We start from the raw sequence: 19,525 nt of genomic DNA, 5'->3' as shown, positions 1-19,525 counted from the left end.
TTCTTTAAACCCCAAATATTTTAATATCAATGTCAACTCTACAATGAACCTAGCTGAAGCCATCTTGCTCATTGCCACACGAATGGGAGGGGTCCGGAGGATTTTGCTAGTTTAAGCAATTCTGTGTCCCATGGGAACCAAGGTCATTCTATCGGTTATGTTGGAGGGTTGGGCATTTTGTTAGAAAGCCCACCAACCTATTCTATTTGGGAACGAGGATGACTACATAGTACTGGGGTGGGAAGTTTAACTTTATCATAGTATAATTCTTTGGGGAGACTCTCAGACTTGATTTCACTTTTGACAGTGCAGATATTTTATAATAATAATAATAATAATAATGAAGTTGGAAGGGACCTTGGAGGTCATCTAGTCCAACACCCTGCTTGGGCAGGAAACCCTATACCATTTCAGACAAATGGCTGTCCAGTGTCTTCTTAAAAACTTCCAGTGTTGGAGCATTCACCACTTCTGGAGGCAGGTTGTTCCACTGATTAATTGTTCTAACTGTCAGGAAGTTTCTCCTTAGTTCTAGGTTGCTTCTCTCCTTGGTTAGTTTCCATCTGTTGTTTCTTGTCCTGTCTTCAGGCGCTTTGGAGAATAGCTTGATTCCCTTTTCCTTGTGGCAGCCCCTGAGATACTGGAACACTGCCATCATGTCCCCCCTCGTCCTTCTCTTCATTAAACTAGACAAACCCAATTCCAGCAACCGTTCCTCATATATTTTAGCCTGCAGTCCTCTAATCATCTTTGTTGCTCTTCTCTGCACTCTTTCTAGAGTCTCAACATCTTTTTTACATCGTGGTGACCAAAACTGGATGCAGTATTCCAAGTGTGGCCTTACCAAGGCATTGTAAAGTGGTATTAATACTGTATCCAATAAACTTGATCTTTGAGGAACCCTCTAGCCTCGGAGTTCTGATTTATTTGGCTCTATCTATTGGAACCATGACAAATTAAAATGCAGTATGCTGTTTTTTGTCACTTGCATCTTCCAAAAAGCCCCTATGCAACTTCATACAAGGCCCAGACATAGTACAAGTAACTAACAGTTGCAGAGTTAGGGGAAAACATAATGAATTAACCTTTATTAACCTTTTTAACTCTTAACCTTTGGTTAAGCTTCCTTCAGTTGTTCTGAATAACATTGCCTCCATAGATTCCCACCCTAGATGACCTCATTATTTTGTTTATTTTCTAAATTAAAACATAAAAAGCTGAGATGCTGCAAGGCATCAGGCTTCTAAGCATTATTTTACTTTGTAAAAATCTCAACATGCTCCCATTAGAAAGTCCATTGCTTTATTAGAATGGTTTTGCCTCCTTAGAAAAAAACTAAATAAGCTGGGAGAGACAGATAACATCTTACTTGCCTGGAGGAAATGAAAAGAATAACATCAACAGTTTGACTTTAGTTAAAGGGGTATTTTGTAACTAATTGTCGTCATGTGAGAGCATGTTGTAGAACTCCTGCAACATGTTTTCTAAAATTCCAGCTGTGACCAAATTGTTTCCTATCCCCAAATTACAGCATTTGGAGGAAATTATTTATGCTAGCCAAATGCATCATCACGGTATTCTAGGATTCTAGCATTCTCTCTGAAAAATTTCCAGCATTATCTTCCATGGTCATTGACAATCATTCTGCAAGTTAAATTATCTGCTGAATGACCAGTATGGGGATTGTCCCAGTTTTATTACAGAATAGAATTCTTTATTGGCCAAGTGTGATTGGACACACAAGGAATCTGTCTCCAGTTCATAAGTTCTCAGTGTACATACAAGCAACAAGTGATAAATCATGATCATAATCATAAAATACAATCGTCATAAATCATAAGATACAACACTCAGTGATAACCATAGGATATTAAATAAGCAATCAACATAAATCATAATAGGATACTAAATAAAAACAACACAAATCATAAGATACAAACAACAAAATTATAGTCATAAGAAGCTAAGGAACTAGGTAATAGGAAAGATGAGAAGGATAAGGATGCCATATCTGAGTGGTTATCAGAAATAAGGTTTGATCAGAGGAATTGACTAGTTTATGTGGATTTTACTAGCTCAAGCTAAGCATGCGAATTCTACTAAATGAGTTGCAACACTCTTACCCCTACCCCTAACTCCAATTTAGGGCTTACAGAAGAAACATGTCAATGGAACATATTTTGTATAATGCCTGCTGGTGCATTTCTTGCAGTTATGAATTATTTCTTGTGATTAAGATTATCTAAAGTGATTCTTCTTTCATGATAAAATAAAGAAGGATGCAGTGCCAGTAATTATTCATTAAAATAATTACAAATTTCTAAGCAACAGGAATGCAAGTTCCCTAATGAAACAAAGCAGCGGTCAATGAACAGAACTTTTTCTAGAACATCCCGCATTTAGAAAACTGAACTCAGGTGAAGGTGATCTATTTGAATTGATCTCACATTATTTTGTTCAAATGACATATAGCTAGATCTATCCTTGAGTAAATCCCAAGAAAGGGGATCAAACTCCTTCACTTCTAAAAAAAATAATGGGAATTATCAAGATACTGAGGAGACAAGAAAGGAAGCTACTTTGCATAGCATCCTGTTTATTGTTTTCAGACTGCATACACATGCATGCAATATTTGATTTCTCATTTCAATATTTTCCATTAGCAGGAACAACTAAACTAAGGGATCATTTTAAAAATTAATATGCTATCTGAATGAGGATTCTAGCTTTCTCTTCTCAAACAAGCCAGAAAGTATAAATCTGATTTGCAATTCTTCAGTATAAGAAAGGTAACCAGCTAGGAGACCCAATTCAGAGGAGAAATTGAGGCTTTGTGAATGATAAAATAGGGCCCACCCTAAGTTATTTGACCATGTTTATTTATTTGATTTTTAACCCCCCCTTTTTAACTTTATAAATAACACGAGGCAGCAAACATATAATACTCCCCTTCTTCCTCCTGTTTGCCTCAGAACAACAACGCTGTCACTATGTAACTTGTGGCTCCTTAGGAATTGTGCAGCACACCCTCGAAGATTAAAGCAGTTATGCATGACCTCCTGAAGAACTGTAAATCACAGCTGTTGCTCTCAGTGGCATTCGGATGCCACAACCTGAATGGTATATGGGTGACTCCAAAGAGTTATGCTAGCTTAAAAACCTCCGTGAACCTATCCTGTAATGCACATTACAAAACAGTTAATGTAGCCATTAGTAACTTATGGTCCCCAATATCCTTAGCGGTCAAAGTTCTCAGTTACAAAACAAGCACTGAGTTTCCGTGCCTCAGAATGACATCTCAATCCTTTTGTGCATGAGAAGGAATGCAATAACACAGAATTACACTACATCTTAAAAACAACACTTCGTACCTTAAAACTACATCTGACACAGATTTCAGCTCAAACAGGAAACTATTCCTAGACTATAACCTAATGCATGGATTAGTACATCCCAAATTTGAGTTTATCTATGCATACAAGTTACTTAATCCAGAATAGCTTCTTAGTAATATGAATCAAGCTTATTATAACATATAACATTATTCAGTGATATGTTAACATGGTTCTTGATACTCATTTCTAATAGGATTTGAATGTGATTAAATATATACTATATGCTTAACTCAGACATGTCAAACACAAGGCCCGTGGGCCACAAACGGCCCACCACATGATTGAATCCGGCCCGCACAACTCTCCCAGAAATTACAAAGGTCCGGCCCCCACCACCTTGGCGCCGGCCCGGGTGAGCACTTGCTCAGTAGGAGGCAAGTGCAGGTGGGCTGGTGGAGCCCAGCACCATTTGCAGCTCATTAGTCTCCTGAAGCTCCAAAAAAAAAGAGGAGGAGGTAGGAGGGAGTGAGGTGGGACGCTGGGGGGAGGACGAGCAACACCCAGCCGGTGAGGGGGAGAGGTACCCAGGGAGGAAGGCAGACCTGAGGCGGCCAGAGAAAGAGCCACAGCCACTCCTTTGCTGGGTGCTGCTGAGGGCGAGCAGAGGCGCCCAGCCCGGATCCTGCAAGGCCCGGCCAAGATGCGCCCCCAGCAGCGGAGCTGCTCCAGCTCCTCTGCCGGGCTTGTTTTGCATGCGAGCTACTTTGCCTGATGCTGCTGGGGGCGCGTCTCGGCCAGGGCCTTGCAGGATCCGGGCCAGGCGCCTCTGCTTGCCCTCAGCAGCACCCAGCAAAGTAGCTCGCACGTGAAACAAGCCCAGCAGAGGAGCTGGAGCGGCGAGCAGAGGCGCCCGGCCCGGATCCTGCAAGGCCCCGGCCGAGACGCGCCCCCAGCAGCAGAGCCACTCCGGTTCCTCTGCCGGACTTGTTTCGCGTGCAAGCTACTTTGCCGGGTGCTGCTGAGGGTGAGCAGAGGCGGCCGGCCCGGATCCTGCAAGGCCCGGTCGAGACGCGCCCCCAGCAGCGGAGCTGCTCCGGCTCTTCTGCCGGGCTTCTTTCATGCACGGGCTCCTCTGCTGGGCCTCTTTCGTGTGCGAGCTACTTTGCATGATGCTGCTGGGGGCGCGTCTCGGCCGGGGACTTCCAAGATCCGGGCCAGGCACCTCTGCTTGCCCTCAGCAGTGCCCGGCAAAGTAGCTCGCACGCGAAACAAGCCCGGCAGAGGAGCCAGAGCGGCGAGCAGAGGCGCCTGGCCCGGATCCTGCAAGACCCCGGCCGAGACACGCCCCCAGCAGCGGAGCCGCTCCGGTTCCTCTGCCGGGCTTGTTTCGCATGTGAGCTACTTTGCCGGGCGCTGCTACTGACTACGCTTATGCACATATGTAACATCTTTTGCTAGGATACATGACCACTGCTTGTCCAGAATATGAAAAGTGAAAGATTGTGACTAAACAAAATTTTAATGTACAGATAATACCACCAGAAATTATTTTAGCCTTTTTAATAAATGTTGTTATTGATGTTAAGCTCACCTTGGAAAACATCATATATTGTTATGTATATACTAGGTTAATTATTTAAAGACTGAAGTGCAACATAACTAGATTCTAAATAATCTATTTTTCAAAACACACAATAGTCCAAACAGTAAAAGTAAAGTCCAAATTAAGAATATTTCATTCTTAAGAATTGTTTAATTTAAAGTGGTTTAGTTGTAATAGATGGTTATAGATTCAAAATAGTTTTCAAGAGTGTACAAAAGATACTATTTTTTTCTAGCATCAGCTAAATTAGACATATTACATTGAGAAAAATGTTTCTCATTTCTTTCCTGTTACCTTTATTGATTTCATTGCAGAGATGTTAAAGGAAATAGATTATTTTGTTATTTAATTTTACCTTCCAAAAGACAGAAGCAGATGAAAAATGTGAGGTTCTTTCCTGTTGGCTTTTTTGAATTAGCTGTTTTAGATTATAAAAGTTTAGTTCCTAAAGAAGTAACATTGTAAATAATTTTAATGTCCTCCTCTAGTGCAGGGTAGGCAACCTTGGCTCTTTTATGACTCAAGGACTTCAGCTCCCAGAATTCCTGAGCCAGCATGGCTCAGCTTGGAAACCTCTCTCTTTCCCCACAGCGTGGCTGGCTCAGGATTTCTGGGAGTTGAAGTCCACGAGTCATAAAAAAGAGCCAAGACTGCCTACTCCTAAAGCCAATAGAGGGAGCTTTTTTCTTCTTTTTTTGCAAAAAAAAGGTGCCGGAACGCTGTTCTGAGCGTTTTATGAGAAAAAAAGCCCTGCTTTTACTTATGGAACAATCTCTGGGGCCATGTATCATCCTGTGAAGCTGTGGCATGCTATCTAGCATGTTGTGAGTAACTTTGTACTATATCTGTTCTTTTGTATGTGTCCAGGACAGTTATGGAAAAAGAAATGCATTTTCAGCTTAGATTAGAGCTAGCCATAACAATTGGCCTAATGAACACACTAACCCTAGGCCAGTGGTGGCGAACCTCTGGCACATGTGCCAGAGGTGGCACTCGGAGCCTTCTCTGTGGGCATGTGCACCATCGCCCCAGCCCCACCTCCTCCTATGGCCCCCTCACCAGCAGCCCCCCAGAGGACCTTCGGCCCTGGGCACGGCCCACACAGAGGAGCACAGCCAAGAACATGGTAGCCGGGCAGCGGGGACATATGCAGATGATGCTGTGGGCAGAGGGCTTGGCTGCCATGCACTGCTGGGCTGCCTGGGTGATCTGCTGCAGCAGGCCATGGAGGTGGTGGATGGCCCTGAGGGTAGGGTGGGGGGCGGGGGGGGGCAATTTTGGGGCACTCGGTCTCTAAAACGTTCGCCATCACTGCCCTAGGCCCACTACCAGAACCAGATCGTCAAGGCTTTCTGGATCCCAATGAGAGTGCGCTCCACTTGAATTTTTTTTTGGTAGGGGGAATGCTGTTTCAGAGGGGAGGGGACACAATAGAAAATGTATGTTTCCTTGGTTCCGTAAGATGACAACATTTAATAGAGGGGTCCTGAAGCACATCCATTCTGTCAGAACATACCAAGTTGGCAGAAACCATAATCCGTGATCCATCAAATAATCAGGCCCTATACCATAAAGGGCTTTATGGTGACAACCAGTACTTTGAACCGTACCTGGCAGCCAACTGGCAGCCAAGGCTGCTTGTTTTGCAATGGAAATACCTGGACATAATGTAAAGTGATCATTACTGCTCATGCCACTGAATTTTGAATCAACTATAGCTTCCAGAGCTCTTCTTCAAGAGCAACCCTGAGTAGAGCACATTGCAATGATCAGTCATGAGGTGACCAGACCATGAATAACTATCTGAACAGTCTCTATGAAGGTGACAGCTAAGTTCTGAAAAAAGGGTAACCAAATTGTGGAAATACACTTAATAGTAAGTTCAAATCAATGTATGGACTGATTTTTTCTTTTTTCCAACCATATTTTTGAAAGCACTCCATTCTCTATCACCTCCTGTTTGTTACCTACTGCAGAGGTCCCCAACCTTGGCAACTTTAAGAGTTGAAGTCCACAACTCTTAAAGTTGCCAAGGTTGGAGACCCCTGACCTACTGCATACAACTCCCAGTTTCCCCTGGTACTTCTTTACCTCTTTCTTTTTCTGCTTTCAAAACAGAATTTCTTTCACTCATCGCCATAATAAAAGATTGCTTTTCGGTTTCTTCTGCCCCGTTTCCTTCTGTTCATGTGACTAAGCCAGCTTTGGCTGCACAATCTTTCCATTTATCTGTCCCCGCTACAAACATTAAGGATGAGATAAATGAATGACTTCTGCACAAACACAGACTTACAGCTCTCACATGATAACAGCTTGCTGTCTGTCAATACAATTTTCTGTATTTTGGCACCATATTTGGGAGGGGGGAGCTCTTCTACAATTCTTGGCAGCACCCGAGGGTTAAATATGCAGTGCTATGTTTTTTCTATAGAGACTATGACTTTATCATATTTGTGAAAGCACTGGGAATTCTAATAAAAGTGTGTGTGTCGTTGCTGGAATTCTTGGTTGGCCCATTTAAAAACATCTGATGCATTCCTGTAGTGACATCTACAGTTGTGTAAACATGACCTCTAGAAATAAAGCAGAAGCCATGCCTTCTCTTTGCCAGTCTGAATCCTGCCCTCCTAATCAAATCTTAAATTTTAGCTTTGAGCAACATAGCCCATAAAGATCACGGTATCCTTGCCTCTTTGTAATTTGTTAGTGAAATGCAATTGCGATCTAAGCCACTTCAAATGTAGTATTCTGGAATGTTTCTGGTACCTAATAACTGACTTTACTAAGCTGAATACTAAAAATGATCTCATGTTCCTATCATGAAATAGTTTTTTTTCCCAGTTAATGTTTGCATTCTTAGCATCATTGTGTAAACCTATCACATTTGCAATGAAATACATTAAGGCAGAGCAGAATAATTTAGGACTCGCCAATTCTTGGGTCTTGCAAATCCAGACAGTTGATAAACAGGAAAAAAAAAGATTTTTGGGTCTCATGAATTATCCTATATCACTAGAAGCTACATTTGGCCAGATGGGGTATAATTTATGCAGACTTGTACTTGGACCAAGTGTATTCTAACAGTGAATCAATAAAAGCATCTCCCTTCTGACCTTGAGTGGTAAGCTCTGTGAAGCCAGCTTGATTTTGTTTCTAATTTAAAAAACATATATTCAAACTATATTTTTGCAAAACCATACTACCGTTATTAGCCAGCTGTTATATTTCGACTTGGTTCACTCAGTTCAGACTGGCCTCTCCATTTTCTCCATCCAGAAATATTTTAAAATACCACCACTATTGCAGGAACTGTAAACTGGAATATGGGACATACCACGGTCGCAGTGGGAAACAGAACAAACACCTCTTCACAGTCTTGTTTAAAAAAAAAATCAAATGAGCATGTAAAGTTCCACGATATCCATTCATCTGATTTATAAAGCCGACCAACTCCACAGAGTCTCTGGACAGCTTACATCCATAGAAACAATCCAAAAACAACAACCAAAGAGAAACAACAATGCACATCCAGGAGAGCAATAAAACATCCAACCTAATATGCAGGGCCCCATTAGAGACTCACCACCCACCTAGATCAAAGCCTGGGAGAAAAGCCATATTTTTAAACTTACTTGGTGTCACACAAAGCTGTTGCAGAGTTTTGCATATTGTAGTGCAAAAATCTGCCCAATACTACACAATTTATGATAGAAAATTGTAGAGGGACAGGTTACTCCAACATCCCCTTGCAGCAGTGGAAAGCAAATCTATGGTGACAAAAGCATCTATGAGTGCTTACCATGACAGTCACAGTCAGTGACCACTGAAAGCAGTGTACATTTCCATGTAATCAGAACTCAAATGCAGTGATACAAACAGATTAAAAATGTCTAGAATATCAGGAGAGGAAAGTGGAAATTAGCTCACCCACAAGCCTAAGTTTTACACTTGCAAAGAAATAGCATAAAATTGTCACAGGTGTAGTCAGCAACTTGCTTCTTCTCTTTCCCCAAACTACATAAGAAAATAGAATCTTGGTCAATTCTGCATCAACTATTGGAATATTATCAAAACCAGGGCTATTGTATCAGAATTGGTAAAGTCCAGTTGACCTCTAAGGAGTAGCAAAGACATGCAGAAAACGCTAACCTTTTGCTGCCACCTAGCAGCTGTCCAACTTTCTGCACACCAAACCTGGTAGCCCTACCAGAAATATATGAAGATAGCCCTCAACTTATGAACACAGTTCAGACCAGAAATTTCCATTGCTAAGCAAGCTGGTCATTAAGTAAGTCCTACCCCATTTTACAACCCAAATTTTTGCTACGATTGTTAAGTGAATCACTGCAGATATTAAATGAATCACACCATTGTTAAGCAAATCTGCCGCCCCCGCCCCCCCGGCTGACTTTGCTTATTGAAAGTCATCTGGCAAGGTTGCAAATGGCCATCATGCATGACCCCCAGGATGCTGCTGCAACCATGATAAATATATACCAGTTTTCAAGCACCCAAATTTTAATCAGGTAACCATGGGATGTTGCACCAGATGTAAATCATTTTTTCAGTACTGTTGTGACTTCAGTCAGTAAACGAGTGGTTGTAAAGTTGAGGATTATCTGCTAACCACAGTGGATTTGTTCTTCACATTATCAGGACAGCAGGCCCTTCTACATCATTCATGGACACATGAAATTTACATGACAATAAACTGTCTATTGAATGGCCTCGGTTTGGAAAAATAAATGCAGCTTCCTTCTGAATGGCATTTTGCCAAAAATCTAAGTAGATATGCATTTTATTTGGGGTTTTTCTTCAGCATACTAATACTTAAGCTGATCGACTGCTATAATCTGATTTGTTTATCTCTTTGCTGGTTTGTTTGTTTTTAACTTTGTGGGAGTTTATTAAAAGGTTTTGTTAATCTTTAATGAGTTGTCTGGAGTACTTCGTACCAAGACATAACATGTAATACAAATGTTTTCATCTTTCACAAGTTATGTATCTGGAGCCAAAGCTGCTTGTCTCCATGTCTTTAGAAACAGGAACACACAAGAAGAAGTTAGGTGATGAGATGCTTTGAATAAACATACGGCTGCTGGAAACGAAAGAAAGAAATGAAGAGAGACTGCAGAAACATATAGCTTCCATAATAGGTACTCTGCCTCAGTAACCTCAGGCTTAAAGCATAACCTACAACTGCAGGGACAAAGAACCACATTTAGAAAAAAGGAATGAATAGGAATTCACAGGGATGAAGAAAGCAGGCTGCAAAACCAGAATTCTGCAATCTTCCATCTTCTCTCCATAAACACCAGTTCAGACTTTTCAATTATTGGCATGTACCCATATTTTTCAATATGATATATCATACAGGATTTAAGATAGCCTTTTATTTTCAGACCAAATCTGGGAAATCCCCCTAACCACAGATTTCTACTTTCAAGAGATATTAGCATAATTATCAGATCTCGATTTTCCTTTTCACATAACAAATACTTGATAACTATGAAGCCTCAACATGGTGCATGCAGGCCTCCCACTTTTTGGGCCTTCAAGCCCCTCCCCATATGTTAGCATTCTTAACAAGTTTATTTTCTAGCAAATGAGTATGACCGGCCACATCTTCAGTGGCAAACCTTTTACGAACTGGCAATTTTCTCCAGAATAGATAATGATCAGCACCTAGAACCTGTTAGTCTACATTATATTGTTTCTCAGCCTCAGCAGCTTTAAGATGTTGGCTGGGGGATTCTGGAGTAGATGCTCACACATCTTAAAGTTGCTGAGGTTGAAAAACGCTGCTCTAAATTATAGTAACCTAGCGAACGTGATCCCATGTACAGTCATGACTGTGTCCTATCTACAACACAGTACCTTAAATCCCCAAAACCTTCAGTACTTAGATCCAAGCCTGGATACAATCTGATCCAAAGAATTTCCAGAATGCCCTGGGTCTACCAGATATCCCTGATTCGTCCATTGTTGAGATGGGATTGCCAGAGATCCACAAGTATCTGTACCAGCAATACTAAATTTCTTTTTACCTTACCCACTCTTATATGATTAACATAATCAATTCAATCATTCAATCATTTCATCATCTTTTCTATCTCTCTGCAATCAGCATCTGCTTGGAACTGAAAGGTTCTTTTCTTGCATTTCTGCTATATTATAAGTCAATCCTTTTAGCCTGTACTTGCTGGAAAATAATAACTGAATAAACTGATTTTTAAAAAAAAACACAGCATGATATCTGACAGGATCCATATCTCATGAGGATACAAATAGAGAACACTCAAAATGCTCTCAAAATTCCAAACGTGTCCATTGATAAAAAGGCTGATTCTACAGTTAATGTGTATGCGGAATGGATTAGCTTACAATTAGCCTTATTATACTAGAGAGGATTTTCATTCTATTACCAAGGACAGGTTTCATTCATGTGGAAAATTTCCATGCTGTTGAAAGAATCACATGTGACTATGTCTATATATTATAGCAGCATAAAGAACTCAAAACATAAAGGATGTTTTTAATAGCTTCTGCATTATAAAGATAACATGTGGACTGCCTTCTCATTTGACCAACATCCGATATATGTAACATGTATAGAGTTCCTGTTCCCCAACAGGACTCAGTGCTTAAGGTCCAATGTTTGCTTTACATTTAAAGTGTCAGAGTCATTTTCATGTGGTAATTCTTAGGAATGCATAGCCACAAGGAATTTACCACATCCTGGAGAAGTTTATCTTTCCAATGGTTCTTTAAAATATGGTGAACAGCATACCTTATTTTTAAAAAAAACCTTACCACATGAAAACGATAAAGAAATTTTAAGTCATGTTGATGTCACAATCTAGAGGCCCAACCAGTTCATCCTTTCCCACATGCAAGCTCAATGCATGGGAGGCATACTGATCCTATCCACCCAGAGTCACTGGGAGTCAGGCAGCATATAAATTTAATATATTATCAGTCAGCCAGATATAGAGACTGAATTTGACATTTTTGTCTACCTACTGTTGTTGTTAGCTGCAAAGTTGTGTCCGACTCATCGCGACCCCATGGACAGTGTTCCTCCAGGCCTTCCTGTCCTCTACCATCTTCTGGAGTCCATTTAAGCTCACGCCTACTGCTTCAGTGACTCCATCCAGCCACCTCATTCTCTGTCATCCCCTTCTTCTATTGCCCTCAATCTTTCCCAGCATTAGGCTCTTCTCCAGTGAGTCCTTCCTTCTCATTAGGTGGCCAAAGTATTTGAGTTTTAGCTTCAGGATCTGGCCTTCTAAAGAGCAGTCAGGGTTGATCTCCTCTAGGACTGACCGTTTTGATCACCTTGCAGTCCAAGGGACTCGCAGGAGTCTTCTCCAGCACCATAGTTCAAAGGCCTCAATTCTTTGGCACTCAGCCTTTCTTATGGTCCAACTTTCACTGCCATACATTGCAATTGGGAAGACCATAGCCTTGACTATACGCACTTTTGTTGGCAGGGTGATGCCTCTGCTTTTTAGTGTGCTGTCTAGATTTGCCATGGCTTTCCGCCCCAGGAGCAAGCATCTTTTAATTTATTGGCTACAGTCCCCATCTGCAGTAATCTTAGAGCACAGGAAAATAAAATCTTTCACTACCTCCATTTCTTCCCCATCTATTTGCCAGGAATTGAGAGGGCCGAATGCCATGATCTTGGTTTTCTTAATGTTAAGTTTCAACCCAACTTTTGCACTCTCCTTCTTCACTCGCAACAAGAGGCTCTTTAGTTCTTCTTCACTTTCTGCCATTAGAGTGGTATCATCTGCGTATCTTAGGTTGTTGATATTTCTTCCGGCAATCTTAATTCCAACTTTTGATTCATCTAGCCCTGCCTTTCTCATGATGTGCTCTGCATATAAGTTAAACAGGCAGGGCGACAGTATATAGCCTTGCCTGACTCCTTTCCCAATTTTAAACCAATCAGTGGTTCTGTGTCCAGTTCTCACTGTTGCTTCTTGACCCGCATATAGGTTTCTCAAGAGACAAATAAGATGGTCTGGTACTCCCATCTCTTTAAAAACTTGCCACAGTTTGTTGTGATCCACACAATCAAAGGCTTTAGTACAGTCAATGAAGCAGAAGTAGATGTTTTTCTGGAACTCCCTAGCTTTCTCCATGATCCAGCGTATGTTGGCAATTTGATCTCTAGTTCCTCTCCCTCTTCGAAATCCTGCCTGTACTTCTGGTCATTCTCGATCCACATATTGCTGGAGTCTAGCTTGTAGGATTTTAAGCATAACTTTACTAGCATGTGAAATGAGTGCAATGGTGCGATAGTTTGAACAGTCTTTGGCACTGCCTTTCTTTGGAATTGGAATGTAAACTGATCTTTTCCAATCCTGTGGCCACTGTTGAGTTTTCCAAATTTGCTAGCAAATTGAGTGCAGCACTTTTACTGCATCGTCTTTTAAGATTTTGAATAGCTCAGCTGGAATACGGTCACCTCCACTAGCTTTGTTGCTGCTCAGTTTTTCTAAGGCCCACTTCACTTCACATTCTAGGATGTCTGGCTCGAGGTCAGTGACCACCTCATCGTGGTTACCAGGGACGTTAAGGTCATTCTTGTATAGTTCTTCTGTGTAATTTTGCCACCTCTTCTTAATCTCTTCTGCCTCTGTTAGGTCCCTGCCAATTTGGTCCTTTATCATGCCCATTTTTGCATGAAACGTTCCCTTCATCTCTCCAATTTTCTTGAAGAGATCTCTGGTCCTCCCTATTCTCCCTATTGTTTTCTTATATTTCTTTGCACTGTTCATTTAAGAAAGCATTCTTATCTCTTCTAGCTATTCTCTGGAATTCTGCATTCAATTGGGCGTATCTTTCTTTTTCTCCCTTGCCTTTCACTTCCCTCCTTTCCTCAGCTATTTGCAAAGGTTCCTCAGACAGCCATTTTACTTTCTTGCATTTCTTTTTCTTTGGGATGGTTTTGGTTGCTACCTCTTGTACAATGTTGCAAACCTCTGTCCATAGTTCTTCAGGCACTCTATCAGATCTAATTCCTTAAATCTATTTGACACCTCTACTGTATATTCAACAGGGATATGATTTAATTCATACCTGAGTGGCCTAGTGCTTTCCCCTACTTTCTTCAGTTTAAGTCTAAACTTTGCAACGAGAAGCTCATGGTCTGAGCCACAGTCAGCTCCTGGTCTTGTTTTTACTGACTGTATAGAGCTTCTCCATATTTGACACACACACACACACATACATACAGTATATATATATATATATATATATATATATATATATATATATATATATATATATATATATATATATATATATATATATATATATGTGTGTGTGTGTGTGTGTGTGTGTGTGTGTGTGTGTGTGTGTGTAAATGCTTGTTAACTAGAGGTTAAAACAACTGCCTAATGTGCAATCAGCCCAGGTTCGAATCTCAGAAGGGTATGGCTGACTGATGAAAACAAATAAGTTTGAAATGCATATGAGTCTCCCTTTAATTCTTTGTTAGCAATCTAAAATTTATACACACACACACACACACACACACACACAAACACACACATTTTTATTTCCTGCACATTCAGTAAATTCCAATTTTTAACTTGTATCACTTGTTGTTTTTGGCCATCTTACAAAAGCAGTCAGTGCATGCTTTTCTTCTTTAACAGTTTATTTGACTTGAACTAAACCTCTGCCTCTATTTCTTCAGGACAGGTATAATTTATCAATATCACTATGGGGATTCTCTGCCACATCTCTTCCAGTCTGACATCTGAAAATAGGTCAAATGCTTGCACTTGTTAAATGTATCTGGTAGTAAAGATAAAACCAATAGGAAGAACTCCAATGTTCTTTTCTCAATGATCTATTTGTATATGTGGGAGAATGCACCCCTGGAGTGAAGATTCCAGATTGCCACATAATGTATAGATTGGCCATCTACTTAAGCTGCCATTCTGCTTTGTCAGTGTTTAGAAGGAAAACTCCAATTCAACCAGTTATTTTTTCTGAGTGCTAACAGAATTAATAAAAACAAGCTAATATGAAGCAAGATAGTTTTATTTACTTGCTATATTTTAGTGTGACAATATTTCCCAGGGACTCAGGAAAATACAGTTAAAATCAAAACCCACCACAACCACTCACTAAGCCAATATAATAAATGAAAAAATATAAGACCATATCAGCAATAGCACTAAAAGTAATATAAATAGGTGTCCAATGACCTGCTATTAACATACACATATATGAAATTTCCAAACACAAAAAATGGCAGAAAGAAGTTCCATACTAGTAGTTATAACAGTGAATAAACCAACACAAAGCACTAGTGAGCTTTTGCAGCTGTAGGGAGAGGGATCACTACCAGTTAACTACAAAAATAAGCTGCTTCACTTCTTAAGAAGAGGAAGGAAGAATGATCCATTAAGGCAGGCCCTGAGAGATGAAAGCTTCCAACATGGGACCTTAAGGAATGCATATCAAAATGCAAATGCATTGTTGTAATAACATATGCTTCAGCAACAGATGCTCAGACACATAGAGCCATTGCTTTGTTGCACATTAAAGACAGATTATTTTCTGTCTGGGATGGGAATGTACTAGATTACAGTGTGTCCCAATAAAGCATTGCTACTTCTGCATGCATATTGGGAGACAGACATTCTCATCAGGAATGTATTGGATGCGTTTCCATATGTAAATGTGGAATGAAACAGAAGCATTTATTTCTGTCTATGTAAAATCAAGGTCTTTGCAGGACATCTGCAAGGCAGACTGATGAAAACATTTCAGTAGTAGGAACAAAGGAAACAGCATCCTATGAAGACCAGGTGGGCCAGAGGCAATTAGCTTTTCCCCACCTGCCACCATTTTCCTTTCTTTAATTTGAATTTGAATTTTGAATTTTATTGAATTTATATACCGCCCTTTCCCGTAGGACTCAGGGAGGTTTACAGGGTATATAAAACATCAATACAAAAATTAAGAACAATTAAAAAAGATTAAACTAAATCCCTGAAAAAATACAAAACCCCAGTTAAAACCCCAATTAAAACTCAGCCTGGGCCGGAAAGCTCAAAGAGCCAGGTCTTCAGGTCTCGGCGATACAATGTTGATTAATTCTATGAAAATACCGCATGAATAGAGACTTCAACATTAACAGCACAATTACTGTGAAAATCACAGCATACCAGATATTTTTAAAAAACTTTTCTATCCCTTTGAACTGAATATGTGAATTATTCATTAACTTATTAATATAATTAATATTAATAAATATAAACATTAATTGATAGGATGTTGGAAAGAGGAAAGGAAGTCATCGATTTCACTGGGATAGGAATGGGGCTTCCTTCTCTGTATTCTTTTAAATTTTTTCATTGATGTTTTAGCCAATGAAAGGTATTACAAATGAATAACAACTCATAACATACTGTCTAAATACCATGCTTGTGTGCACAGCATAAAAACATTGATTTTCTATTGTAAGACACACATGGATTTGTCTCCTGTCAGTGCTGGAAAAAATGATAAAATTCCTATTAAAATTAGAACCAGGATACTAGAGGCTCCCAAGGGTTATACTAAGCTGATACACACACACACACACACATACATACATATATACATACATATATATATACATACACACAAACACACATACACACACACACACATATACATATATATACATACATATATACATACATATAGGGACGCGGTGGCTCAGTGGGTTAGGACACTGAGCTTGTTGATCAGAAGGTTGGCAGTTTGGTGGGTCGAATCCCGAGTGCCGTGTAACAGAGTGAGCGCCTGTTACTCATCCCAGCTTCTGCCAACCTAGCAGTTCGACAGCACATAAAAATGCAAGTAGAAAAATAGGGACCACTACGGTGGGAAGGTAACAGCGTTCCATGCGCCTTTGGCCACATGACCACGGAAACGTCCTCGGACAAGCACTGGTTCTTCGGCTTTGAAATGGAGATGAGCACCGGCCCCTAGAGTCGGAAACGACTAGCACGTGCAGGGGAACCTTTACCTTTACCTATACATACATATATACATACACACACACACACACAAAGCATACAGCAGAATTGCTTCATTGATCTTTCCAGGGGAAGCTGAAAGTAGCCACTGAGGATGCCTTGTGCTTACATGATATATTAAAGATTTAAAACTGAACCTGAGCAATTATTTTATTTTTATTATTATATTATATTATTTATCATTATTACTTTATCTTCTACAATGGATTTTTGTAGAATGAAAGGAGGTGATTGAAACAGAGGAGAAGGTTGTAGGTAGAAGATGACAACATTTATGCCTACAATAAAATTTCCTGACTAAGGTAAGGCAGTACATAATAAAATCCTTTAAGAATCCTGAGATAACTTGGGGGACAATTTGGATGTTTTTCCTAACTATACTGGGCACACCCCCTCCTTTCTTTCATACAATTGCAATATTTGTGTACCAGTTATTCCATAATCTATTCCAATTCCATTATAGGTCCAGCCAGTGACTGAAGTAAGGTTTTCTTCACTGACACTAGGTAGATTTCTTGCTGGGTGGATAAAAAATTCTGGAATATAAACTGTGTCAAAATTCAAAACACCTAATTTTGAGTTCCAAATGAACTTTCCAAGGCTGCTTTAATAGTTTTGGAAGTATTCCAAGCTCAGAACACCTGTTTTGAATGCAAAATCATCTGTTTGGAATGTGAAACATATTCAGAATAATCAAAACAGCCTATTCCATGTTTGAAACAGTTGTTTCTCACTTAAGATAAGGTGTTTCAAATTGAGAATGGTTTTACTTCATGAGTACCCCATGGGGTGGCAAATGAAGCATGTGTGCAGTGACATCATAGCATGAGTACCATGGCTGCATACTTGCAGCAACATACATAATTGCAACATCGGCTGATGACATCATGAAGTACATATCAATTTAACTGCAGTCTGACTGCAGTCTGACACGTGCCACTATTCAAATTCAAAATGTTTTGTGCGTTATTGTTTCTTGCTGTTGCAAAATCTGAAATGTAAAGAAAAGACTCAATAAACCAATCTTTCCACTCCAGTCCTTTTTGCTGAAATATTTTCCTTGTATCAGTTCTACCATTATGGGAAGGAGGGAATGAAAAGAGGACTTTGAATTTGCATATTTTCAGAGGGGTTTTTTTTTTAGAAAGCTGAACTTGCTTTATCTTAATATAGTTTTGTTTTTATCACTTACCCAAAGATGACTAAGTGAATGAATGAGGTACCTGCCCCTTACCTCCAGCAACTGTTGTGGCAATATACTATGTGCTGAGGAAGAAACTTTGCTTTGCACATCCCAGGTCAGAAAAAAACTACTACCTCTCTTGGCTTTCATGCAGGACAGACCAAACAGACCCCCCCCCATCCCACATCTGCTACACAGAAGTTCAGTAGAGAAACCTCTGACTGCAAAATGTTTTAATAGCCTACAGTTGCTGTTCTGCATAATATCTGCTTTTCGTTCAGGAACAGTCACACTCTTGAATTTAAGAGAAGCAGCCATTCCTATTTTGAACCCCAGTGACTTGGAAAGTGGGGAGGAATTAAAGCAGTGAGATTAAAGCTCCTACAACTCAAAAGCGACATCAAAATTTAAACCTCTTGAGAGATAAGTTCACACCAAAAAGACCCTGCTTCATTTTTGAGCAAGTTATGCAAATCTGAACCAGAAATAGGAAGCCACTTACAGGTCATTAAAGATGGAGCGATCTACATGCAGAGCAATCCAATATCCTGAATTCTTATTTTCTTTGAAAATGAGAATTTAAAATATTGACTATAAAAGCCATTTGGGCTGTCATGCTCGCAAAATAATGCTGTCAAATCCCAAAGGAAAAGGGGAGGTGGGAGGAATGTTACATTTCCTAGCACAAAAGTATTTTGTGACCTAGTACGGAAGTCTCCTAGATTTGTATTATTCATAAAGGGGGTATTATTTCAATTGCAGTGAGCTGGATGGTTAAACAAACAAACAAACAAAAATCTAAGTAGGTCTGAATATAAAGTTAGGCCGCTAGCATGGTAAATTTCTAATGAGAAGTATCTTCAGGGCATCAACTGATTGCATACTGCAGGACTATCCAAGGACCAGTAACTATTTTTATACTTGGAGAGGAGAGGCCTTTGTTTCATGTTTAAAAGCTTATCCTTCCACATGGCTACTTACGTTTGGTGCACCTCTGGGACCCAGGAACTTTGCTCCAGCCATGACAGCATTGCCCACCACAGACATTCACCCTGCCAAAAAGAAAAGAAAAAAAGACAGTAGGGATCAACTGCCAGGTGCAGACATCGCCAATAAATTCTGCTGCATTTCAATAGCTCACTATTTTTCTCTCATTGGGGACCCTTTAAAGCAGGGAGGGGGAGGGGGAATGAGCTAAAAAAGCTAGCAACTATAACAAGAGACTAAAAGAAAAAAATAATAATGAGGAGGAGAGATTGTGGTGACACTTCAGTGGAATGCTAGGAGTAGGCAGGAGGGGTGGAGTATTTCAGGCCTGAAGGAAAGTAATTATAAGTGTTCCAAATAAGAA

The 19,525-nt window shown here is 40.1% G+C and overlaps 1 protein-coding gene across 1 annotated transcript in view; it reads right to left on the bottom strand.

Moving 5' to 3' along the window:
• The window catches only part of LTBP1 (latent transforming growth factor beta binding protein 1), a 207,563-nt gene that overhangs the window by 183,312 nt on the left and 4,726 nt on the right, over window positions 1-19,525 (bottom strand). The window contains exon 2 of the mRNA XM_083349128.1: window positions 19,156-19,226. Coding sequence (XP_083205254.1) covers window positions 19,156-19,226 — 71 coding nt within the window. The remainder of the gene's footprint in view (window positions 1-19,155; window positions 19,227-19,525) is intronic.

The sequence above is a fragment of the Vipera ursinii genome, assembly GCF_947247035.1.
Source record: "Vipera ursinii genome assembly, chromosome: 1".
Taxonomy (NCBI): domain Eukaryota; kingdom Metazoa; phylum Chordata; class Lepidosauria; order Squamata; family Viperidae; genus Vipera; species Vipera ursinii.
The sequence above is the reverse complement of the archived record's forward strand: the minus strand, read 5'-3'. Positions and strand labels throughout refer to the sequence as shown.